Source organism: Mustela lutreola, chromosome 7, assembly GCF_030435805.1.
Source record: "Mustela lutreola isolate mMusLut2 chromosome 7, mMusLut2.pri, whole genome shotgun sequence".
Lineage (NCBI taxonomy): Eukaryota > Metazoa > Chordata > Mammalia > Carnivora > Mustelidae > Mustela > Mustela lutreola.
Window position 1 is genome coordinate 126,495,950 of NC_081296.1, and position 26,387 is coordinate 126,522,336.

Below are 26,387 nucleotides of genomic sequence, written 5' to 3' on the forward strand. Positions count from 1 at the left end.
AGCCATTCTGACAGGTCTGAGGTGATATCTGTGGTTTTGATTTGCATTTCCCTGATGATGAGTGGTATTGAACATCTTTTCATCTGTCTGTTGGCCCTCTGGATGTCTGCTTTGGAGAAATGTCTCTTTGTGTCTTCTACCCATTTTTAAATTAGATTATTTCTTTTTGGAGTGTTGATTTTTATGAGTTCTTTATATATTTTGGATACTAACCCTTTATCAGATATGTCATTTGCAAATGCCTTCTCCCATTCTATAGGTTGTCTTTCAGGTTTTTGTTTTGTTTTTTATTTTCATTTTTTTTCCTGTCAGCTTTGTTGATTATTTGTCTTCACTGTGCAGAAGCTTTTTATTTTGATAAAGCCCCAATAGTTTAATTTTGCTTTTATTTCCTGTGCCTCAGGAGACCTGTCTAGAAAAATATTGCTGTGGCTGATGTCAGAGAAATTACTGCCTGTGTTCTCTTCTATGACTTTTATGGTGTCAGGTCTCACGTTTAGGTCTTTAATGCATTTTGAGTTTATTTTTGTGCATGGTGTCAGAAAGTGGTCCAGGATCGCTCTTTTGCAGGTAGCAGTTTTCTCAACACCATTTGCTGAAGTGTCTGTCTTTGCCCATTGGACATTCTTGCCTCCTTTGTTGAAGACTGATTGACCATATAACTGTGGGTTTATTTTGGAGTCTTTTATTCTGTTCCATTGATCTATGTGCCTATTTTTTGCGCCCATTTTTTTATTTGAAAAATTAGGTTAAGGTAGTAGCTCCCTCTTTTCCTACTTAGTTGATGCCTGAGAGCCTGCCTGATACGTGGTCAATGCTCAGTAAATCTGCTCCTGTCAGGACAAGTGTCTCATTAGTGATGGGGGCCCAGAGGAGGGACTTGTGAATTCCAGCTTGTGTTAGACATCACACACACCTTCAGGGCAGCACCTGTCTTATGTTGCATAACGATGGGTTGCTCTTTTAAAGAAAAGCATACAGGCCTTGAATGGAGAACTTCTATGCCTTTTCTTTTCTTTTCCCGTACCCTTGTCATACCTGCTCAACACTAAGCACTTTGGAGGCATCCATACTTCAGTAAATACTTACTGGGATTGTGAATTGGCTGGAGAAGGGGAGATGAACCAGATTCCTTTCCATGCACCCAGGGTGCACAGGCTGTGCAGCACCCCCACAAATCTGAATGCAGAAGAGATGCTTGCTGTTGCTCCCCTCAGTCCTACCCTTCTTGGGAATGGGCTTGGAGGTGCATGGGCTGGAAGAGTTTAGGGAGCAGCAGTAACAGAGGGAATCTGAGAGGCAGGAGGGCTCGGGTCTGGGACAAAGCTCGTTATCAGACATTGTCCTACAAAGAAAAGATGCCTCGGCCAGGACTCAGAGAAAGAATACAGAAGTTCTGAGTGTGCCCCTGCTGTTCTGTCTGAGCTCTGCATCTTTGGGTGCACTTAATAGGCTGTAAATATATGTGCTGATGTACCCGTGACATCCCATCACGTATGTAGATTCCAGTAAAAGGAAAGTCAAAGAATGAAAAAGGATTTATTTTAGCTACATGCTGATTGCCTTTCAGCTTGTGTGTGCTTTCCCTAGACCCTGAACACAAGGGCCAGTTCATATTTTTAATAAAGCATCAGAATGTTCCCAGACTTTCTTCCCAAAAGACACCTGGCCCCCAAATATCAAAATGGGCTTGCTGTGCCACGCCCTGTCTCTCCTGTTCAGATCCTATGTGCTTGCCGCTATGGCTTTGTTTAGATGGAGTGAGATCCTCTCTGTTAGTTGTTTCTGTTCCTTGGCACAAGTGAATTATTTTTTTTTGTTTTGTTTATTTTTTAAAGTAGGCTCCACACCCAGCATGGAGCCCAGTGTGAGGCTTGAACTCACAACCTTGAGATTAAGACCTGAGCTGAGATCAAGAGTTGGAACCTTAACCGACTGAGCCCCCCAGGTGTCCCAGCAGTAGTGAATTTAACAGAAACATCAATAGTCCTTCTACATGAGCCTATTTATTTGGCTGCCTACTTATCTGCACCCCCGCCCCCCCAACAGGCTGGTTACCTCTTCCTGCTGAGTAGGTACAAACAAATGTGTTGGGCATCTCCGATCAGTCAACAGGACTTTCCCTTCCAATTTAACACCGCTTTGCCGTGTAGTCTGAACAAGGAACGGGGCCATATAGCATGCAGTTAAAAAAAGGATAGGAATTTATGTATGATTTTAAGAATAGAGTACAGAGAGCTTCTGTGTGATGTTTTTAAAAATGAATTTTACTGAGTACTGAAACAGAGTTGGCAGCAACGCTAACAAGAAAGCAAGTATCAACATTTAAAATAAAACGCAGACCTATCCAGGCCATATGGCGTTCTCGCAGGGGTCTGGCCACTTTCTTTGGCTTTCGTCCTTTTTCTGACATCGCCGTTTGCTTCTTGCCTCTGCTGCTTTGGGTTCTGTATTTCTATGAGGCACATTTCTCTTTTACCTTCCTTTGGAGGCTTGGGAACCTTTTCTCCAGGGAAGAGAAGGAAAAGGACCTGTCCAGATGGCCCCGTAACCATGGACACCTGCTTCTGGGAGCCACTGTGGGGGGCAGTTTGAGGACTGAGGAGATTGCCGCCCTGCCTGAAGAGTGGGCACACTGCTTCCTATCCCTTTTCTATTTTTAAAAAAATGATCACATGCCTTTAGTGTTAATAATATTTCTAGAAATGTCTTGAATTCAAATTCTTCTCTTAGTACTAGGGAAGCAACAAAAAGGTGAACTGACTAACCGTATTTTGTGAAAAGCTTGTATCAAAATTAAAAAAAAAAAAGAAAAAGCTACAGTCAGCCTGATTTCTTGGAGTGAGGTCCTTGAGGGCTGTATTTGGGGGCGATATCTCTGCTCCCGAAGGGGAAAGCCAAAAGGCCTGTGTCTACACTGAATGTGCCGTGATCTTATCTTGGGATGGGGTATTTATGGTGCTTTGGACCGTTCCCATCACCCTCCAGCTTTGAGGGTAAATGTCAGCTCTTCAGGGAGGTTTTTCTGACTCTTTATTTATTTGTCAGAGAAAGAGAGAGAGAGAGAGAAAGAGAGCGCACAAGCAGGGAGAGCAGCAGGCAGGAGAAGGAGGCAGGCTCTCTGCTGGGCAAGGAGCCCGTTGTGGTACACGATCCCAGGACCCGAGGATCATGACCCGAGCTGAAGGCAGATGTTTATCCGACTGAGCCATGCAGGTGTCCCTTTTTCTGACTTTTGAGTGAGGTCAGCACCCGGCATTCCCATAGCACTTTATACACCCCCAGAATAACATTCATCTTCCCGAATTGGTGTTACATGTTTGATGCCTGCCGTCCCCGTCAGCCTGAGAGCTTCTGGGGAGCCCTGTCCTGTCTGCTCCTTAGCATAGTCTCCAGCCCAGCGCCTGGCACCCGGAGACCCCGTAGTCCATACCCGATGAGTGAGTGAATGAACATCGTCATACATTTTGGTAGGGAAGATGACCTGGAAACCAAAGGTCGCATCATGTGCCAATAAATGTCAATGGAAAAAAAATGTTCTGGGCTTAACCTCTGAATTGCCATTATTTTGACGGGAGGGTGGTCCAGTAGGAGAGCTGTCCCCTGACACTGCTTATTGCGCATGGCATATGGTATTTATGTACCAGGGACTTTTGCCTCATCAGGCAATACCCATAAGTGAAATTCTACAGACCCTTCAAGTCGACCTCGAATACGATGTACAGTTGACTTTCATCTGTTGCTTCTCAACCCCGTCATACCCAACACCCTCTTTAATAGCAAGTGTTCCTTGGTGCCCATTTACAACACTGAAATGAACCTCAAGGAGAATGCAACTGATGTACGCCTCTCATTCTGCCAGTTTCAATGTTACTTTCCAGCTCCAATATGAAGGAGAGATAAAAGGTAGGCCATTTAGAATAAAATAACACGCTTTAGTCATAGACACTTGGTCATGAAACCCTCTGGGAGCCACCAGAGCGGTGAGTTCCTCCGCTCCAGACGTGGGTCAGCTCAGGTGTGTCCTCCCAGTGACGAAGATGCCACAGGGGATGTCCCCCTCCCAATGATGTCCTTTTCCAGAAGGGAGAACAATTCACAGCAGGGTTCCAATTAGTCAAAGTTCAGCCTTTTTGCAATGTAGGTTGGAGTCACAGTCTTATAAAATTATAAAAATTATAAAAATAATGATAAATAATAAAAAATAATAAATTATAAAAGCCTATATTGAAATCATGCTGAAAAAAAATTGCGTGCACACGCGTGCATGTATGTATATTTATACATGAAAGGGAGTTAAGTTCTCAGGTCAGGTAAGTATAAACATGAAGTTTCCTCAGAGGGATAGTCAAAACTCACACAAAATTTGGGATTGTTGTCTGGTCTGGCACCGGCTCTCACAGACAGGGTGTCTGAACCTTCTCACCCCCTCCCGCCGCAGGCCAGGAGGGCCCCTCTGATCGGTGTGATGACCAAAAACACCTCACAGATTTTCCAGTCACCTCCTACAGTGCTATACTCTAAATGGGGTTGTAAGGCGGGGAAAAGGCCATCCAGGGAGCTCCTCTGTAACTCCAGGAGTACATGCGTATAATTTCTATCCCTGTGTAAATAGCCATGTTCAAATAGTCCGGACTCTCCCACTGAGACAGTTCCATGCTATTAATATTCAGTTTCATCCTGCAAATGTGTACCGTGTGATGTGTGTGTATGTCCATCATCTGGGTCTCTGTGTAATATGTTTCCCTTCTAGCGTCCGACGTGACAAAACCCTGACAGTATATCTCTTGGTGCCTCAACAGTTTTATTTTATGTCCTTCGTACTTTAGCTTCCCTTCAGTAGCTGCTCTCCTGCTTTCCCTGGGTGCTAACAAAGAGGCAGCAAGTGTAGAAAGACACACTGCATGTTCAATACAACGACAGGGAGTCGTTGTATTGAACAGGGAGACAGCATGTAGTTGGACAGCAAATGGGGGACGCGCGGGTCGGTTGACTGGGGAACACACCGGGACCAGAGACAGCCGGAGGAGATGGGACACTCCCGCCAGAAGGGAGAGGGCTTCCTGTGAGAGGCAAACGTGGAATTGTGTTCTGAGGAGCCAACAGGAGTTTGACATGTGTAGAAAGGGGAAGAACATCGCAGCAGACAGAACAGAAGCATGACACGAGACTGTGAGCCCCAGTAACCGATTCATTCTCTTTAGCGAGTAAGCTGCGAAAAGATCTGGAATTATAGGCAAGACGGAGAAGGCCAGTGGCTGCTTGCCAACAGTGGGGCTCCCCGGCACTTCTGCTCAGGAAGGGGGTGGCCACGTCCTGTGGGATGAGGAGGTGGCAGGACAGCAGGCAGGATGCAATTACCGCCTTGGAACAAGGCCATGTCCTCGTGGCGGCCACCGCCGCTGTTGGCAAATTGTCCCTGAGATCCTGAGGGCTTAGATAAGGCCCCTCTCTTCACTTTCCTGTGGGGAGTATAGACTCCTTCTCTCTTCCAGTGTTTCTCAAGGGCATGGCCATCATCTCTTTCCCAAAGGAAAAGACAGGCTGCCTTGTCAAAGACTTTGGTGGGATTTCTCAAAAGAGCCACACAACATTCAGGAGCACGGTCCCTCCTGTTGCCTCTCTCTCTTTTCCTCTCCTTATCCCTCTCCCTTCCAGCCTTTCCTTTTTCCTTCGTTGCAAAGATGACAAAGACAACACGGCCATCGTAGAGACTTTGGAAAACAGAGTACAAAGAAGAGAATAAAATCACGTAAAGACCCATCGTCCAAGAGATGTACTGTTCACATGCCGATAATTGTACTTAGGAATCTTTTCTCTTTGCATCTTTAGCCCCAAATGCAGCTGCACTGGCAACCAGCGGGCCTCACCACAGCCCCCCTTCCCAGGGTCCTCTGCCCTCTGGAGCCTGCGGGGGCTGTCCCTGACGTGTGCCCCATCCTGGCTGCAGCCCGTGTCTTCCCTGTTCACTTTGGGTTGTCAGTCTCCACGCTAACCAGCAGCCTCTCTGGGCGGTGCTACGGGTCCCCTCCTGCAGGGGTCGGACCCTCTGCCTCAGCTGGCCCAGGGTCTGATCCTGCTCTCTCCAACTCTCTTTCCCAGGAATGCTTTCAGCCCCTTCCACACCACAGCTGAAAACTAGCTGTCATTTCTGACAGGACTTCTCTGAAGACTTAGAAATCTTGGGAGATTGCCCAAGCATTTATATATCATGTCACATTCAAGTTCGGGCTGGTCTTGGAGTTCAGAGTTTTCTGCCTGTCATGAGGATCCCTTGAGGCCATGTCCCTGACCTGCCTGCCGGAGGCAGAGACCGGCTTACCCTGACCTCCAGGAGAGGCACCAGCAAGCAGGCAGCTTAGCTGGTTGAAGAGAAACCAACTAATGGATAATTCAAGCAGAAAAAAAAAATTTTTAAGGGTGTTAGATAGCTACTGAATCCCTGGGCTGGATGGAGACCCAGACATGGGAGGTACCCAGCCAAGAACAATGAGCCAAATCATGCCACAGAACTGGTTCCAGAGGAAGCCACTGCCTTCTCTGACTGGCACAGATAGAAGCTGGCCCTGCTGCTCCCCCCATCTTGGCCCGTGATTCTGGGCCCTAGATGCTGCTTCTAGAACCACCCTTGTGACTGCCCTTGGAAATGTGATCTGATCTCATCACTGTGGCCACCAGCCCCAGGATGGAACCCACATGGTCTCTGCTTCCTTATGGATGGTGTGTCCACTGCTGCCTGTCATGTCACTGCTCCATGGAAGCTTCCATCTAGTGCCGTCCAGTTGCACCTGGATTGGGGGCAAAGTTCTCACTCCACGCCTCCTTCCTGTTTAGGGTCCATGTCTCTCCATCTCAGTTCAGGAGACTTAGAGGGAACCAGGACCTCTTTGAGTTGGGCTGGGCACAGGTGCCGAGGGAGTTGTGTCCACTTGAGAGAAGGGTTGTGCCTCTCACCCCTTCCTCCCCGCCCCTGGCCCTCCAGACAGCAGGTTCTGCTAATGCCACTCGGAAGACCCTAAGAAGAGGCAGCCCCTTCCACCCTTCTTTCCTCTCCAAGCTGTATGGCCATCCTGCCTTCTCTCTGTCCCGAACCTTAGCCCAGTCTTAATGAGTCTGTGGCAGAGAAGAAAGTGGTTCTGCAAGGATGTCTCTGCGAATCTTTGCTCCTCCCTAGGGATAGCCTTAGGATACCAGAGAGAGAAAAGAGGAAAACACACAGAAAACCATAGAGGGGATACTCCAAGAACAAACCTGTCACCTGTCTCACTAGTGTTTGAGTCAGAGTATGACTTTGGTCTCAGACCTATGACTTAGGTCTCTGTGGTTGGGGAGCCTGGAATGCGTGCTTGAGTCTTTGCACTGGGGAGGCTAAGAGTGAGTCGCTGGTGTGCCTCAGCCTCTGTACGGGGAGGAGGGCTGTTCTGTTTTCTCCTCAGGGACTTCAGCTCAGTAGGTGCACAATAAATATTTATTGAATTTAAGAACAGAAAAGTTACAGAATTCTACTCCATTCACAGGCTTGGAAAATTTTCTGCTAAAGAAATCTTGTCTGATCTGGATGTTTCTATCAAGCTGCCTCAAATGCCAGTCTTCCTAGTTTAGGATTAATTTCTGAGTGATTTTTCTGTGAAGCTGTGTTTCATTCTTCTTTAAACTTCTCTGTTCCCAGTCTAACTGGAAAGTGCAGGTGTATCTCTTTCTATCTTCTCGCTGTTTGCTTTCTGTCTTGCAAACAATTCCGTGCAGGAAACTTCTAGACCCTCAAACTGTGGCTTCATTTCTGCTTTATATACTCAAAGTCTTTTTCTATGTGTTCATCCTTCTCATGGACTTTTTTTTTCTTGCGTCTTATTGCCTCTTTCTCTTCTAGTTGCCACATCTTTTCCCCATATGATTTCTTAATGTCTATTTCATTATTGTCTATAGTTTTATGAAGGTGAGCAGCCCTGTGTGCTTTTATTAAAAAGTATTTGTCTAGAAAGAAGGAAAGGCGTGGTGTGACCCTTGGAGAGCATTGCTAGCCACATCCCCAGTAAAACCCAGGGATTTGCCCAGGTATTGACTCAGTGATACCCATGTGGGTTTTTAAGGTATTGACCTAAATCTGGCTGATCTTGGGGGCTTTCTCCAAATCTCCTAACAGGCAAAATAAATAGTAGGTCACAGAAAATGCATGCTTCTTTGTCACTAACCTTGATTCCTGGGCATGTAGACAGGTATCCTGGGCAGCCCACCAGAAGCTCACCAGGACCTTTTCTCTGGGCTGTTCATTGCTGAGAATGGAGGTATGGGGCTTTCTTTTCTCCCACACTTTCTGGGTACCCTTGGATGCTGGTTCCTGTGAACAAGGACATGGCTTGGAGATGGCCTGGAAGGACAAGGAGGAGTCAGAGTCTCCTTGATAATCCCCAGTGAACCACTTATTTTACTCAGTGTTTTACATGGCTGCATTAGGACTCTTGCTTCCCAAGGTCCTCCCTCAGCCTGTCTTGTCTTTGTGGAAGGTCCTGTCCCTTCAGAGAGTCTCAACTGGGGCCTGGCCTACCTTAATGACTTCCCCCATTCCTCATCTCCTTCTAGGACAGGCCATTCAGTAGGAGGTCCATTGTAATTTCCTTCCTTTCTGCTTTCATTATATGTGTTCCTCCTTGGTAGGGGGAGGGGGCTACAGTGTCAGGAAGGGAACTCACCTTTCATTGAGGAGAACTTACCCCACTGAACACAGTCTGACCTTTTTCTTCTTCATGGTAAAGTAATTATTGAGCTGTCACTAACATTAAAAAAAAAAAAACATGGTACCAGGAGGACTATGGAGAAGAGAATTGAGATGGTGGGGGTCTTTGAAGGAGCCAAATAAATAGCATCTCTTTGTTTCCACCCAAGATATGAGCTGATTGACAAGTAAGACAAAGGAGATGATGTACTGAAACCTAGTATTACTATATTTTCTCAACACTGGAGAATATGGTTTATATCTGTGGAAAAATGGGTTTCTTTCTTTCTTTCTTTCTTTCTTTCTTTCTTTTTTTTTTTGAAAAATAGGTTTCTTAATAACAGGCCCAGAATTAGGAAATCATGAGGCCACTTCTAGAGGTCAGCTTGTTCCCAAAAGAAAGGGAGAGGAAGAGGCAGAGTGCTCAGTTCCTGGGTCAGAGTAAGGCTGGAGAGAGGCCATGTGTGTTAAAGCAGGGGGAGTCCCCTGCATGAGAAAGAACATTGGGGTGGAATCTTGTTTCCCTGGCTATTGTAGATTGCTTGGCCAATGAACTATGACTTTGAACCCTGTTAGCAGGGAGGGGAGCCATGGGGAGAGAAGAGGGAGGCAGCTTCAGGTGTGTGTAGCATTGTTACTGCAGTATTACTCTTGTATGCTCTTATATATGACGGTGGGAGGGCATTTTGGGGTGGACATATTGTTCCCTATACTGCTAAAATCCAGGTAAGGTCAGTTTACAATTTGGATAGGTGAGCCGCTAGGTGGGGTATCTGTTGCGGTTGCTAGGAGTTAGTCTGTTGAAGTGGCTCATAAGGAGGTGTGCCCAGCCTCCTATCCTTTCCATGGGCTTGCTTTCCAAACCTCAGCTGAAGAGAAGGACCATTCTTCAGCCCAGGTTACATGTGGGTGTTTCCTGCATTGGTGTGATTGCCTCTGAGTTGTTCCAGGCCCTGGGACCCAGTTTCGGAATGCCTAGCTAACAGAGACCCAAAGATCATCCATGATGGTTGGCATGCTTCTGTATTCCACATACCAGAACTACGAGAATATTTCTTTCTTCTCTCGCAGGTGATATTTTGAATCAGTGGGATGTCATTAGGTTGCCTTCAATAGTTAGACCAGGGCTGGACACCATGGACAGCGCCACAAAGCCTGCTTTCAGCCAAAGTCTCAACAGGTTCCCATGCTGCCTCACCCACTAGCCTTCCAGTATGTGAGGAAGGAACTTTGCTCTCTTTTTTAAAACTGCTGTGTCCCTTGCAACCAGCACAGCCCCTGATATGTAAAAGGTCCTTAAAAATTATGGACTGAGTGAATTAACAGGTTGTATTTTGAGCACATACTCTGGTGTTCTGAGCACAAACTCTGGTGTTCCGATCGAGTATTATCTCTGAATCCTAAAAGCCACTGAATTTTAGAACAGAAAACTTTTAAAGATTTTAATGAAAGTGTTCCTGGAGTAGAACAGCTGAGAATTTCTGTTACTTGTGGATTTTAATTTTTCTCTATCCCAGGTGAATCTACATTGGCATCTCAGTGACCAAAATGGCATAATTTTATCTACCCAAAAGCTTTTTCAAAAACTTTGCATGGTGATACTAACAAAACCCCAAATGGGCCAATAATCTGTGAGATGCTGCAGTGTGGCTCAGACAAAACCTGGTGTGTGTGTGAACTCAGCTATCCAGCTGAATAGAAACAAAATACAGTTGAGTCTTCAGCTTTTGAGGAGGACATTTTCCAAAGGCTCCATGGAGATTTTGCTGCCTGATTCTTACTAATGTGTGTTTACAGTGTCTCTGCCATGGAGATTATAGGCAAATGGTGTTTACAAACTGTCCTCATGGTATATAGAATTGCTGGTATTACGTAGCTGTTCACTGTGATGTTGAAACTATCTGTTGGAACTGGACCTCTTAAAAAGAAATCTGTGTGGCAAACATCCTAATATCAGAAAATAAAGTCAATTCTTCTGTGAGGCAGTTCCTATTATCTTTCCACTTTGAGAAATTATTCTCAGTTCAATTGTATTACCATGGTGATGTGTTTGCATTTCAACAAAAACCAAACCGAACCAGACCAAAAGCAGAGCTCTGCACATGTAGCTCCTGTCCTAGGGTTTTTATGCAGTATCCTTATCATTAAATAACCTCTCCAAGGTCCTGGCTAAAAACCACATCAGAGAAGCAGTTTCCTCAGACAGACACAACAATCTGGATTGCTAATCTCAGAATTCTAAGAAATCACATAGAGGTGAAAAGGAGAATGGACATTAGAGGGGCAAAAACGAAATAAAGAAACAGCCCACAAATGAATAGAAATATACTCATTCTCTAAAATAAGATTGTGGAAGCAAGCAAACTCAGGGAGGGCGTTTTGCTTAATGAGATTTGGCTGTGTGGTTTAGTCCTCTGAGGTCTGAAACAAGTAAACACTTCTAGGAGTGTGAGCACGTACATCCCTCTCTCAGAGGAGACCTCTTCGAGCTGGCTCTCCTGCTCTCTGTTTGTGAAGTTTGTTTTGCTCTTTGGAATAATTGCACATAGAGTCGTGACAACAGAATGAACTCTACAGGAGGTGGGTTTTGAGTTCTTAGAAAATTCCTGCAGTTAGTGCCAATCCAATCCGGAGGCAGGAAATCATTTTGCATAATGCTATTTGCATAAGAAGGAAAGAACACATCGTTTATTCTAATCAACGAAGTGTGAAAACAAGATTTGGACAGATGTGCACAACCATCCTGTCCCTCCTGCCTAAATATTGTATTGAACCATCTCTTCCTAGATAACAGTTTTGTTAGCCCAAGGACACAGTAGCTCAGTCAGATCTGGGCTCTCACAAAGCTTTTTGCTAGCTGCTCTGCTTACTGGTAAATAAGCAGTGTGATTTTGCTTAGCAACCCCTCTCTGGAAAGGCAGCACACTTCTGTACGCGGCGTGGTGGGGAGAAGGGGGAGGTGAAGAGAGGGCAAGGAAGGTGAGGTATGTGCCTCTCTCCAGCTGGTTCCTGACATCGCAAACATTATCTACAATTCTTGGCAATCTCGGAAGGATGACGAAGAAGTAGGCGGAAATTAATGGAAAGGCAGAGTTTTCAAGATTGTGGGCTGAGACTGTCTGAGAGCTCAACCTAGAGGCAACACAGAAGAACCAAGAGAGAATGAGGACCTTTTTCTCATTAACAGTGAAGTAATTACATGAGATAATGTATCCAGGAAGCGACAACTAACAGCAACTTCCTGAAGCTACACGAAGATTATCTTAAGCCAGACATGAGGGAGCATTCCTCAGTAGCTAAGGGTGATACTAAATCTGGGACTGTCCACATCTGAGAAAACATTTGAAGTTCTACATCAAAGATAATCATTAACAGTCCCTGAGCACTTAGCAGTGTGCAACACTTTTACAGACATATTTAACCTTCCAAACAATCCTGTGAGGTGGATTCTTGATGTCCATGTCATAAAGGAAGAAACTGATGCACAGAGAGGTGGAGAAACTTGCCTGAGGTCACCCAGCCATATAGCAGTGGGGATGGGTTGTGTCTCGGGCTGTCTAACCTTGGACTCCACATTCCTAAACACCCTTTTGCAAGTGGTAGTGCACAGTTGTGGGGCTAATGGCCATAAGAAGCCCAAAGATCACTGGATGACGTGTAAGATGGTTTGTGGTTCCATCTGGAAAATGTGTTCAATTAAGGTAACTGTTTTTGTTCTGTTTTAATATCTAGAGGGCAGCAAAAACATGGGTATCCAGAATACTATATATTGCTAAAACTTTATGTCCACATCTCTTCCTTTTATAGTGAAGTATGGGTATACACGTTTCCATACACATACATGCACACACGCGCGCACGCACTCACACACACACACGAAACTTGACTTCTTTTTTTTTTTTTTTTAAAGATTTTATTTATTTATTTGACAGAGAGAAATCACAAGTAGATGGAGAGGCAGGCAGAGAGAGAGAGAGGGAAGCAGGCTCCCTGCTGAGCAGAGAGCCCGATGCGGGACTTGATCCCAGGACCCTGAGACCATGACCTGAGCCGAAGGCAGCGGCTTAACCCACTGAGCCACCCAGGCACCCCGAAACTTGACTTCTTAAGTCCCGAAAATACCCCCATGATTGAATTCTCCAAGCATTCACTGAACATCACCCTAGGACGTCTGAAAGAAGAAGCCGAGCTTTGCCTCGGGTGGTGAGGAGAGTGGTGGTGAAATGTTTACCTTGCCAATAAACTCTCCCACAGATAACCCATTTTAGATGCCATTATTTCTCCTTTGTTACATAGCTCCCTCCCTGCCACCAGACAAATCCTGTCCTGTGCTGCCATCCCTTCCGCCCACCTCAGGGAGCCCAGGAACGTCTCCAACTCTCTACGTACTTGCAAGCCCTCCTTTGCCAGCCTCAGCCTCATTTGGATTACAGTTGTGTTCACATCCTAATTTATGACTTAACAAGTGTCTCACAAACATTTAATTTCATTATGCATTTGAGGAGGACAGTTTAGAGAGGAGGGGGAGAATGATGTTCCCCCTGCCAGCAATTAGATTAATTTAATGTGATCTATGGTGAAATCTCCTTTTGGGCTTTGGATTTTTATACATGTCTATAAACAAAACTAGGCTAGTAATAGATAAGTTCCTGGATTCTCAGAGGGGCTCCACTGCCCTCACCAGGTCCTGCTCTAATATTCAGCCTGGAAATTCATGGGATGGGTAAGACATTCCCATGGCTCTCAAGTGACTCATCTTGTCACGATACTTTCATGAAAAAAAAAACCCTGGAATTTTCATTTGCAGTTTCAGCAATATCAGTAAATTATATATATATGTATATATTTTGCAGATGGCCTTTCTGAGGAGATGAGAAGGGGACTGTATAATAGCATGGATCAAATAATTTTTCCCTGTTCCCACTTTATACACTCAGTGCCCTTTTGGGAGTTGGATCACATGACTGCTTTTCATAAAGAAGGATTGTATTTCCTTAGGTTTTCCTGTGCATTTTTAAGGAATATATTGATCTCAGAACGGGAGTATACATAGTGCTGATTTAAGATTCATGCAAATAAATGTTCTCCACTATACTTGTTCTTTTTTTTTTTTAATTTTTATTTATTTGACAGACAGAGATCACAAGTATGCAGAGAGGCAGGCAGGGGGACGGGGGAAGCAGGCTCCTTGCTGTCCACTGTACTTGCTCTTATTTGTTGAACTAAGTCCTCCATTTTGTCGTGTTGAACATACCTGGGACTGGGACCCCAGGCAGGTGGGGTTGAATGTTTCTGAGCCAGGAGTAGAGCGGACAGCCCTCCCGCATCCCTAGAACTTTCCAATAAAGAGACCGCACTGACTTTTCTCCCACAGTCAAGGGGGAGAGGATAGAAAGCCTAGTCATCTTCTTGACCGGCATTTCCACAGTTGATCTAAGTGGCTCTCTCTTGACCAGTTCTGTCCTGGGGAGACAGCCAGAGGTGTTCCTGCTTATGACTGAAGCTTAGGAAATCCTGGACAGATCACAGAGTAAACAACTTTTTATTCCCAGTCTTCCTTTCCAGGAGGGAAGCAACATGGTCTGTTGTTCTTCATGGGGGTCAGTCTGGTTGATTTTCTTGGAGGGGGGCAGGTGGGAGCGGGACTCTGGCGACTTTGTGTGAGCTGGGAAATTGTTGAGTAACTTGAAGTCTGGTTCCATCAGTAAGCACTTGACTGGGAGTTAATCACATCAGAATTATAATCTTGGCTTTGTCTCTAATTAGCAAAATCATTTTATGCTAGTCTCTCAACCCCTCTTGGCTTCTGTTGAGTATATGAATGCGAAGTTCTCTCTGTGCTCTGAGGTTCTCTGCCTTCTAATTTACCGGAAGGCAATGAATAGAAAACAGAGCCCGTGATAAAAGTTTCCTATATCCAGTGCCCTACATGTGGTGTATTTTTGCAGAAAATCAATCTAGGTGATGGAGAAAGACCCATGCACTCTGATGTGTATGGTTTTGGTCAGGTTATGGTGCTACGGCCCCTTGAGGACAATCTACATGCCGGTCCTGGGAGCTTTGAGAGGACTTTAAGGGTTATTCAGCTCAGAGGCCATGCCAGTGTTGTCCTGAGTGCATTCTAGGGGAATGCCAGTGATGCTCCTTGTCCACATCTGGACTTCACTGGCACCATTCCTTTGTGTAACATCTGTCTAATTCCCAATCTAAAGGCTTTCCCCTCTTGACTGGCTCCTGCAGAAGCTCCTATCAATTTAGCAGTAACCTGTTGGTCTGACTCAGACTCTTGTCTGTCCCTGGTGGATAGCAGAGCATGAACACACCGCAGTGCTGGCTCATGTGTGAGTTTCAAAAGAAAAGTATGTCACGAGTGTACAGCTTCAGCAGGGAAGGAGGGTGAAGAAGCTAGAGTCTGTCTCAAATACGTATGGGGATGGCTGTTTTTTTGTCATCTGAACATTAGTCTGTTTAGTGTGTTTCAGGTCAGCTGTGTTTTTGTTTTTGTTTTTTTTCCAACACATTCCCTTTGATACAAGAGAAACGAGGTGCCAAGTCCATCCCTACCACTGTGGAAAGAGCTCCAAACCTGTACCCTCCTGGAGAAGGGTCAGTAACACCACGTGAAAATTGGCAGCAAGCCTTTCTTGGGGAATCATTGCCTTTGTACTGGTGAGGAAGTTAGAATCCACATTTGGGCTGTAGTCATGGAACCACACACCTGATATCCAAGGCATGATCGGTTTCTTGACCCGGGGCCCACGAACAGACTTTGCTGGGTCTGAGAACCACCTAGAGCCTCTGAAAACTTCTGTATGTGCATTTTTCTAGGAGAGGGTCCCCAGTCTTCATCACATTCTCCCAAAGCTGCCTATGACGGATGAAAGGTGAAAAGCCACCGACATAAAACATTCTTCTTGTGCCTCCGTCTTCTGAACCCCGGGGTGATAAAGCTGACTTGCCTGTCTTTCTCCTTTCCTCTCCCAGAAAAAGCAAGTGAGCCAGACCAAGATCCGGGTCATCTCCACCATCCTGTTCATCTTGGCCGGCTGCATTGTATTTGTGACGATCCCTGCTGTCATTTTCAAATATATCGAGGGATGGACCGCCTTGGAGTCCATTTACTTTGTCGTGGTCACCCTCACCACGGTGGGCTTTGGTGATTTTGTGGCAGGTAAGCACCCTGGGCATCCCGGCCACCAGGGCTCTGGTGGGGAAAAGGTTCTGTTGATAATGCTTTTCAAAACCAAGAGAAACTGTATTGTAGGAGAAGCAAATGAAAATGGCTCAGTGTCCCTACTGCGATGCATGCACTCATTTCAAGCCCATGGCTCCATGTAATGTAAAAAGCAGCAGATTCTGCTGAGAAATGAAAGGCAGCATCTTCCTCCCCAGAGTGCTCATTGCCCTTATCGTCCTATGAATTATGCATGAGTGAAATGAATTTCTCATTGAATGTTGGACTTCTGATTTACATTAAGGCTCCTTGAATCTATTGATAAAGGCTGTATTAGCAAATGGCAAATATGAAACTCTGAAGCCATTAGCATAAAGCTTGGCCTGCAGCGACCTGTGCGTTAGGGTTCCTGAGGCTGCCCAGGGGAGGGTTGTGTTCCCTGCAGACATTATCCTGGATCTTGCCCTGGCATAAGACTTAGGGCTCAGTTGACTACCAGGAGCTGAGAACTGTCCCAAGGGAGTATAGTACTATAACAAATTCTGCACAAGTGTATATAGAAACAAGAGCCTTCATTATGAACTTAGATGACAACGAACTATGTTTATGGAAGCAAAAGGAAACCACCATCAACTTCGGCTAGGGACGGGGAGTTTAAAAATGAAATGTGATCTGGCTTCTTACCTGTATGGCTTTCCCAGAATGTGGTAGGAAGGCAGGAAGAGGAGGAGGCATCCTTCTCTATCCTAAGGGATATTTCTAGGGGTTTAGACAATTGATTGTTTTCTAGTCTGAGAAGTGAACACTTTAATTAAGCACCTCTGTCCTAAACTCAAAATGTTTGGGTGATGCAAGTGCATTGTGTGTGTGTGTGTGTGTGTGTGTGTGTGTGTGTGTGTGTGTGTGTGTTTGGCTAGTTCCTGGTTAAGCAGCAGCCTGGACATTGCAGGCTGAGCTCGCAGACTTTATTTGGTACATGATTCTGACCTCTGCCTTGGGGTCTTCTTGGACTGCGGTGCTCACAAGGAGGACAGGGATCTGGAAATCTGGAAAGCAGGACATTCTGGAGGGGATATTCAGGGCTCTTTGAAAGGCACATGGGTGTCTCCACATTTACCCTGATGGTGATAACTAGAAGGGTGGTCTCCCAGCTGTTCTAAATGGGCCAAAGAAGACTAAAGTCCAGTTTGTAAAAATAGAAGTTTTTATTTTTTTTCTGTCCTTTTCACTGCCTAAGGACTGAGCACTTCAAAGTCAAAGTGATTAAAAAAGCCGGGGTTCTGGGATTCCACTCCAGTGCTCAGCTGCTTGCTGTGCTGCCCTTCCCCTTGGATGTGGAGCCCCCAGGGGCCGTCTTGAGCGGAGGCCTGCGGCTCTGGAGGGAAACCACAGAGAACTGTTGGGACTATTTCACAAACTTGTTCAAGTTCTCCCACAGCATAGTTTGCACTGGGTTGTGCTTCAAAGTGCCCTGTGCCAGCCCTAGGCCATCTGCTGCACTGTTAGGGGACGCTAGTGATGAGCCCTTCTCTCTAAACACCTGCTTGATTTGGCCTGTTAATCTGTTAATCTGGGGCACAAATAGAGCCTTGGGATACAAAATTTTAAAAATGCATTTATTTAGTAATCGGCAAAGAGTTTAAATTTTTAATTTGAATTCAGGTTATTTGTTTACATCTAATTATACAGTGTAAGGGCAGGGAAGCTGTTTACTAAAAAAGTGCCATTTGACAATAACATAATTGAATGTTTTAAATTTTAATGTTATACATTGTGATATTATAAAACAAAAAGTATTATAGCCTATTCAAATTAAAGTCAATATATAAAATATCTACCACCTGCTTTGGTTAACATGATTGAATCCAGGCCTTCACATTAATTGAAAAGTGATGATGAATCTGTAAAATAATAATACAAATTACATTTTATAAAACAGCATCAATTGAAGGACGAAAAAATAAAAAATAAAATGAGCCCCAGATTTAATGCACATGGATATTCTCGGTTGGCCTATGTGATGGGACTTAATTTACAGCTTTATTAAAAATGTCAGAAAAGCTAGCATTGATTTATTTGGATCTTAGATGAATCGAGTTGGCCAACCTAAATGATTTTGCAACATTGGTTCTAAGTAAAAAAGTTGAAGAGAACCCAGGGAAGAACAGGTGTGGTTTATTTAACATTGTGACACATGAATTCATAGGAAGTGGGTCCCTGCTCTTCATCGTGGATGGGAGAGAAGCAAGGACATCCACGTTCCCTACCTCTTCACTCAGGGAGACCACACATGTTAGGGAGCACTGCTCAGCTGGTGTGCTGCTCCTCCCTGGGTGGGGGTGCTGGGGGGAGAAGCAAGGACAAAATGAGAAAGGATTCTGGTGCTTCATGGGGTACTGCCAATGATTTTAATTGATTATTTCTACTTATTCTCCACCATAGATTGAGAGCACTTAGTAGTCACTGGTACTTGACCTTATCTTGACTTACCTAGCAAGGGCGTGACCTCCATAGTCACAGGCCTGGCCCCATTTTAATTCCCTTATTACAGAGCCTGATTTTTTTTTTCTTTTTTTTGTCCTGAGGTCTCCATGGACAGGTATCTCTTATAATCCACATTGCTGACTGCAATTAGACCAGGCCCTTGGAAGCTCAGGTTTCCGGAGCTTACGTAGATTGGTCTAAGAATGCATGCCTTAAAAGGCTGGAAGTTTGTCACAACCTTTTGGGCTATACTCTCAGGGCAATGGGGAAGGATACCTGATCCTTTAAAAAGGTACGTTAACCAGAGCCGATGATTGCTGTGATTGGACATGGCATCAACCCTTCTAGAAATGTAACTGGAACATTGATCACCATGCAGGATAAAGTGATGGTTTATTTTGTAGCCGGCTCACGTTAGGACAGCCTAACATCACAGGATTTTGAAACCCTGAGAGCCCACACAGAGCTCTGAATTCCAGCCGAGTCCTTCAAGACGCCAAAGGGTGTTTGTTGTGTTGTTCGCTAGCGCCCCCTAGTGACAAGCCTTGTTGGGTGGTGGTGACTTGCTAAGTAAATATTTCCTTTTCTCCCCAAGTCCTAGCACAGGGACGGAATGAACCACAAAATCCACTTATTGCGGCAGGAACTCCAGTAGAATCCTTGAGGAAGCTGCGGGAGAGAGTTACCTAAGAGGGGAAAAAAAAAAAAAGGGCAGCTAAACTAGACCAAAGAGGTCTGGCCACACAGCCCGTTGGTAATGTTTGGAATTCTAATTTTAAGAAATGGCAATGGCCTTGAGACATTGTAGGCTGCACGGAGAGGAACCACAGGCACAGGCCGCATAGCTTGCCCTGCTGCCTTTGGGAGGTATTACTGATACCGTAAAAGCTCAGTGTGGATTCAGTGGTTCTAGAAAAGGTTATAACCACTACCCAGTGGGAAAGACTAGTAATCACTCATTACCGAACCCCCTAATTACCCACACATTGCTAATGTCGGTTGTCTTGGAAATGACCGTGGGCCTGCCTCAGTGAGCAATAGTGTCACACACGGTGAAAGCCAGGCTGACATCAGTTACGTCCTTCCTTCCTTAGGAGAGGGGGCTGGGCTTGGAGGCTGCTTTGCATCGGTACCTTTGGCAGCGCCTGTAGGAGGGCTAGAATAAATAGGCTAATTATTTGCAATAAATGACTGGACCTTTCAGCGGGACAGCCGGTCAATGCAATCGGGCAGCTGGCCAATTTGATTTGATGGATTTCTACTGTAATCCCTATGTATAAAATAGAGGGAGTTGGACTAGCTGGCCTTTTAGTTCTAGCATGGTGATTCTAATTATTGAGCCTAATTGACCTTTCGGATTAGCATCATGTAAACACCATCCCTTAGTTAGCGTTAAATCACTACCACTGGATCAAAGTCTCAGGAATGCCATGAAGTCCAATTTTACTTCCACACATCCACTCCGCTCTTAGGAAATGCATGTAGGAAGGAAGTGGTGCCAAGAAGTCCAAGACGTTGGGGATTACTGATCTTTTATTTTTATTGCATTTAACGAAGTTTGGGAAGACTCTGGACAGCTAGGCCTGCTGTATTTGTCCTCTAGCTGACGTCATTCACGGTCAAGCCCGGGTTGAGAAGAGCTGGACCAAGTTGGCCACGGACATTATGGGTATTTGGTTAGTGGTCATTGTTGTGGGTGTAACGGTTAGTGGTCAAAAATCAGAGAAGCTGAGCCAAAGCCAGACTCCTTTAGGAAGGGGTGCATCTTTTCCTTGCCCTCCCTTCCTTCTAATGCCTCTAACAGCTGAGTGTCAGCTGGAGATAGGATGATGTCTCCGCTACGTGGGCCAGAATAGGTTTGTTCTGCAAAGACCAAATGCTAGACCCTGGTTAAAGTGACGTTTTGTTTTCAGGGGGAAATGCTGGCATCAATTACCGGGAGTGGTACAAGCCCCTGGTGTGGTTTTGGATCCTGGTTGGCCTTGCCTACTTTGCAGCTGTCCTCAGTATGATCGGAGATTGGCTACGGGTTCTATCCAAAAAGACAAAAGAAGAGGTAGGACCCCTTCCAAATTCTATAAATGTTTCTGAGATCAGATGAGCTCCTGTCAAGAATACCTGTCTCTATTTTATGGGCTGGAGGGTTTCTTAATACATGGAGGGCCCCTATGGCTTACTCTTTTTGAATCATTTCCTGAAAGCCAAGTTCAGTGGGATGGCAGTTATTTCTGGATCCTTTTCTGGCAGGTGAGAACATCTGATGACTCACCAGCCCATGGATCCTGGAAGGACTAGTACACAATGACTTTTTTTTTATTATTTAAATTTTAAAAAAAGTTTTTTTTAGAGGGACAGAGAGAGAGAGAATGTGTGAGCATGAGGGGGAGGGGCAGAAAGAGAGAACATCTCAAGCAGACTCCCCACAGAGTATGGAGCCCAACGCAGGGCTGGATCCCAGGACCCTGAGACTGTGACCTGAGCCAAAACCAAGAGTGGGACATTTAACTGAGCCACCCCCTTCCCACCCCCAGGTGCCCCAGAATGACTTATTTTTTAGGAAAATGAAAAAGGGAAAAAGAAAAAAATAGCAATGGTCAGCAGGGGTAGAACATAGTTGAGGGAGGTGTGCAGACATGTGGGAGAGGCTTAGAACGTCTATAAAAAGCTTGAGAAGGATGGGCCTGTCCTTCAGGTCTTGGGGTCTATATGGAAATTCAGTAGAATACTAGGACTCCTTCCTGATTCTCTGAGACTGAAGTCCTCCCAACAGTGACCAGCTGTGGAGAAGCCAACACAAGGGGTCCCTTTTCACCATCACCCCCTCCTGGTTGTCAGATCTACAAAAACTACATCGACCCCTATGTCCAAGGACATGCAACCTTTACTCCCTTGGGTAAATATGCGTGAAAACCTACACAAAGGCAAGAAAAGGGAGAAGAGGGGAAGGTAGATTTTGTGATTAAAAAAAAAAAAAGTCCATGTAGTTCTTCTAGGAACAGAGGCAAAGAACTGGAAAGGAGGGCAAGAGAAGAAAAAAGGAGCTAACGAGTAGAAGGGAGATTAAAAAGAAAAAAGAAACAAAAAGAGGGGGAGGCTCCTGAAAGGAGTGAAGCCTCCTACTCACTTCTCGGCAGACAGACATTCTGTAGAGACAGCCCCAGGACAAAACTGCCGAATGGGAAATGTTCCCATCTCATTGCCGGGCCCCGGTGTTAATTTTCCCGGCTCCCGGAAACACTGGCAATGCAATGCCATCAATGCCATCCTCAGTCGGATTCCCCAGATGGCTAACTGACCGGCTGAAAGTCAGCTGTAGTGAAAGAGAAGGTAACCATGCAAATATCGACTTTCCTCAATGCAAAAACGCAGACTTGTGAATCCCTCGTGTGTAGAGAAAAGCATGGCACTAGTGCTGTTGGAAGTGCTGAAGGAGAGCCGAGAAATCAGATATCAATCCTCCTGTGTTCTGAGGAAGCAGAACACTGTGGTCTGTGGGCTTCTGCAGAACAGGACTAGAGAAGTTTGTTCCCAGGTGCCCCGGAGGGTCTTCTTAAGGCAGCGTAAGCCAGGTAGCACTCAACCATAGTGTGGCCCAGATTCAGGGTGAGTAACACTCCCAGTTTGCCCAGGACTGCAGGGGTACCTAGGACAAGGAACTCCTGTTCGACAACCAGGACAGTCCCAGTCTAACTGGGACCGGTTGGTCACCCTACCCAGACAGAAGCATTGCAGCAACAGAGACGGGCCAAGGACCGGCTGCACCTGTGCTTTGTGCCCAGGTGCGTGTCCCTGTCTCATGTAGCATTAAGAACTCTGTGAGCTAGACATGATTACCCCAGTTATGTCGGAGGAAGGAGGCCGTACAGCTAAAAAAAAAAAAGGGTGGACGCATAACGGGAACCCAAGCCCGGCCAACTCCATCCAGATAGCGGTCTCTCCCGCAGAATGCCGTCCTCCCGATCGGTCACCACCTCCACATGTCAGGCTCCTGCCAGGTCCTCTAGCAGGTGTGCTCCCTGAGCCACAGGAGCCGGGAGCCAATTTGAGCTGGGTCTTTAGGGCCGAGGCAGCATCCCCATCCGGGCCTGTTCTCCCCCACCTCCCGGCCTCCTCCAAGGGCGGTGGGTGCTGGGAGTGGTGGGGGACCGAGGTGGGGACGGCTTCCTTAGTTGCTCTTCTGTTTCCTGGCCAGGTTGGTGAAATCAAGGCCCACGCGGCCGAGTGGAAGGCCAACGTGACGGCCGAGTTCCGGGAGACGCGGCGGCGGCTCAGCGTGGAGATCCACGACAAGCTGCAGCGGGCAGCCACCATCCGCAGCATGGAGCGCCGGCGCCTGGGCCTGGACCAGAGGGCCCACTCGCTGGACATGCTGTCCCCGGAGAAGCGCTCCGTCTTCGCCGCCCTGGACACGGGCCGCTTCAAGGCCTCGTCCCAGGAGAGCATCAACAACCGGCCCAACAACCTGCGTCTCAAGGGCTCCGAGCAGCTGAACAAACATGGGCAGGGAGCCTCTGAGGACAACATCATCAACAAGTTCGGATCCACCTCCAGGCTCACCAAGAGGAAAAACAAGGACCTCAAAAAGACCTTGCCCGAGGACGTTCACAAAATCTACAAGACCTTCCGGAATTACTCCCTGGACGAAGAGAAGAAGGAGGAGGAGACGGAGAAGATGTGCAACTCGGACCACTCCAGCACGGCCATGCTGACGGAGTGCATCCAGCAGCAGGCGGGCGTGGAGAACGGAATGGTCCCCACGGACACCAAAGACAGGGAACTCGAGAACAACGCATTACTTGAAGACAGAAACTAAATGCTGAGGACCTTGGACTTGACCAAGCGTTGTGGGTTTTTTTGTTTTTGTTTTTGTTTTATATTCACCCTGAGACACGTGCCTTAAAACAGACTTCTCGGTAGTCCGAAATTACATAGCATTGAAGAATAGATTTCACTGTGCCATAAATGACGGAGAAAGATCGCTCTGCCAAAAGGAATCAAAGAACACAGGACCCCACTTCCGTCAGGGGCCGCAGGACACGCCGGGAGTGTTTGCACACGCAGGAGGTCGTGGCCACGGAAGTTAAGGGCGGGTATGGGACGGTGCTGTGCTCCCCTGAGCGGCGCCGCCCGGACCTGGCGTGGAGAAAGGGCAGCTATTCCTCAGACCAGCCTTCTGAAAGGAACACGTGTGGCTTTTACACGGAGCCTTGTTTCCTGAACCTACCGTTAGAGATATGCACACACAGAGCAGGGGACCAAATGGGGGCTGAACTAGTACCTGTCATGAGGGTTCGAGGTGACATTGTGGCATGTTGCTCTGAGCTTGAGTTTTGATACACAGCCTCCAGCGCACAGCTAGTCTTTCCGAGCTCCAAGTGAATGTCCGTGGGACCCGGGAGCATGTGGAATTTGTGAGAAATAGATCAGAGCACACGTATTAAATGGTGCAATTGCTTTCCTCATTACAAAAGAAAAAAAAAATCACAAATGCATCACACTGTGGATACCACCTTAACCAAGGACAGAAGCCTATTGAATTTTGTCTCTCGACGAATGAAGAATGAACTTGCAAGCTTTGGCGAAAACTCAACCTCATTCGCTGCATGGTTAATGGGCAAAAATCATGCATTCTCCTCAGTGGGTGCAATGGTGAAAATAAACTGGTTTTGAAATGTCCATTTCACTTTTCTAGTGGAACTTTGGTTGTAACTTGTTTTGATAAGAGGGGGGGAAAAAAAAACCAAAACAATTGCCTTGCATGATGCCAGTGGCTTGCTGTTCTGTCTAGCTGATCCTAAATTTTTATAAAAATAGACATCCTGCATGTCTGAGACATACCAAGGAGGACCACGGCATCATTCCATCTCAGGGCTTTTTGTCCCTTTGGGTGTCTTAAGGTAGACATAGTGACGAGGTCCAATCTTGCTATCTCCAAACAAAAGAAAGAATCCCCCAACCAACTCTTGTACAAGAAAATTGAATTGTTTTAATTGCTTGCAGCTTAAGTGCCATTAATGCCATTTAAAAACTAATGCTTAAAAGAAGTATTTACAACATTCCACCTTTATGTTTGGGTGTTCCTTATTTTGAAGGCATCACTTCTTTTCCTTACTTGTTTCTTTGTCTCGCACCTGCTGTTCACGAAAGTTGGAACACCAGGGTGATTAATGGTTTCAATGCAAACAATAGCCACGCGATTGTTCCGTGAGGTTACAATGGCCCTGGGAAGGAGAGTGGGGGAGGGGCCAGTCATAGGTTTTGAAAAAATTTTAAATGGATTTTTTGAAATCAGAAAGGGCAAATTGTGCTAGGCCTCAGCATCCTGTGTGTGCCTCAGCCCCTCGTGTAACTGGGCTGACCATGGGTGGTTCAGACTTCGCTGTTTGGCCCATGTTCTTAAAAATTTGGGCCTGGCAACCCCCAGAAAGTTGCTGGTGATGGGCTCCCCAATCTCAGCGCCATCTCTTGGGGAGTTCACATGACTAACACATGGAGGGGATTGATCAAAAGACCACAGGATTAGTGGAGACTTCTGACTTCTGGGGAAAATGATACCCACCACATCCTTGACCACTGGTACCAGGGCAGACCTCTTCCCGCCCACTTCCCAAAATTGCACAGCTCTCCCTCACCTGGAGCACATGTAGCCCCGCCGGCCCCTCCCCCAACTTCTAGGCTCTAGTTAAAAGTTCTGGCATTGCTTTTGGGAAGGAGCCAAATAAGAATCAGCTTTCACGAGGCCCTTCCTGTCCAAGGTAGACTTGGGTTAATGCCTCCACCGGGCTGAAGCTGTGGCTTACTGGTGACATCCTGTGTCCACATGTTAATAGACACGGAAACAACCTTTGCGCAGGTGTGGGCACTGGCTCTCACTGTGAGAGCCCTTCCAGCCTGACAAAATGTGTTTTTTGATTGGTAGATCTCTTGGGATGTTCTCTATTTCTCTGATAAGTTAAAAGCTTCCTAATTAAACTATCCATCCATCTCATGCATTTGCGTTTCTGCCCTGTACTTCTCTGTAGCAGTGTGTTGAAAACTCTAGACACTACAGACAAATCTGGCCAAGAGGCTTCCTTGTCATTTATCCAGTGGTTTCCATGGGCCAGGCACTAGATTAGGCACTTTATGGGCGTTAGCTGGCTGAAACCTCATAGCAACACTCTACGGGAAGTGTTTGCAAACCCATTACACAGATGAGGGCACGGAGGCTCAGGGAAGCGGAGTAACTTACCCAACGGCACACAGCAAGAAGGTGGTAGAGCTCGTCTTCAAAGGCTGTCTGACCAAAGTCTGCTTTTGACTTTGCTGTAATGTCCACATCATGCGCTCTTGTGTGTATGTGTGTGTATGTGTATGTGTGTGTTTGTGTGTCTTTCTAGTTTCATGGGTAGGGTGTACGGAGGTGGGGAGATCTCTATTACTAAGAGCGTACAAGGTCTTTGTGTAATCATGACCTAAAGCGTTACCCTTACAGATACTTATACATTATTTTGGTTTGGGCTTTGGGAATGCTGTCTGTGGTGCCCTTTCTGTATTGTTAAAAAAAATGCCCTTTGAAAGCACTCTTTTGCACTTTACTTGCTTACTTTGCAGGAACTCCGCTTATAGCAGGAATAAAACAATTCAAAGCACGAAGCTGCACATTCTACCAAATGGAACAGGTGTTGGTATGTGTGTAGACGCTTCCCCAAAGGGGTCAAATCACAGTAGTACAAAGGGCTCAAAAACAGCCCTCGGCTGAGAGTGGGAAAAAACCCAGTACAACCTGTTCCCTGAATACAGTGGGGCCTCAAGCCCTGGGGAATGAAATCCAAGAAGAGCCCTCCCTCTATGGAGAGTGAGCCATTAAATATGGGCAGTATTGGGCAAACTAGAACATACTCTCCAAAGTCTGAGAAGCTGAGAGGGAGTAAGAGCTTGGACTCCTCATAGTGTGTACAGGCTAAGATTTGGGGGAGGCGAGTCGTGATGAAGTTGTGTGAGTGGTACCCTTTGAAGATGGGACCGAACAGCACA

The 26,387-nt window shown here is 46.2% G+C and overlaps 1 protein-coding gene across 6 annotated transcripts in view; it reads left to right on the forward strand.

Moving 5' to 3' along the window:
• KCNK10 (potassium two pore domain channel subfamily K member 10) overlaps window positions 1-25,359 on the forward strand; it is a 134,668-nt gene extending 109,309 nt beyond the window's left edge. For all 6 annotated transcript variants that reach the window (XM_059182600.1, XM_059182599.1, XM_059182601.1 and 3 more), the window contains 3 exons: window positions 15,698-15,884; window positions 20,285-20,427; window positions 22,564-25,359. In XM_059182600.1, coding sequence (XP_059038583.1) covers window positions 15,698-15,884; window positions 20,285-20,427; window positions 22,564-23,184 — 951 coding nt within the window. In that variant the 3' untranslated portion in view covers window positions 23,185-25,359. The remainder of the gene's footprint in view (window positions 1-15,697; window positions 15,885-20,284; window positions 20,428-22,563) is intronic.
• The last annotated feature ends 1,028 nt before the right edge of the window (window positions 25,360-26,387 follow it).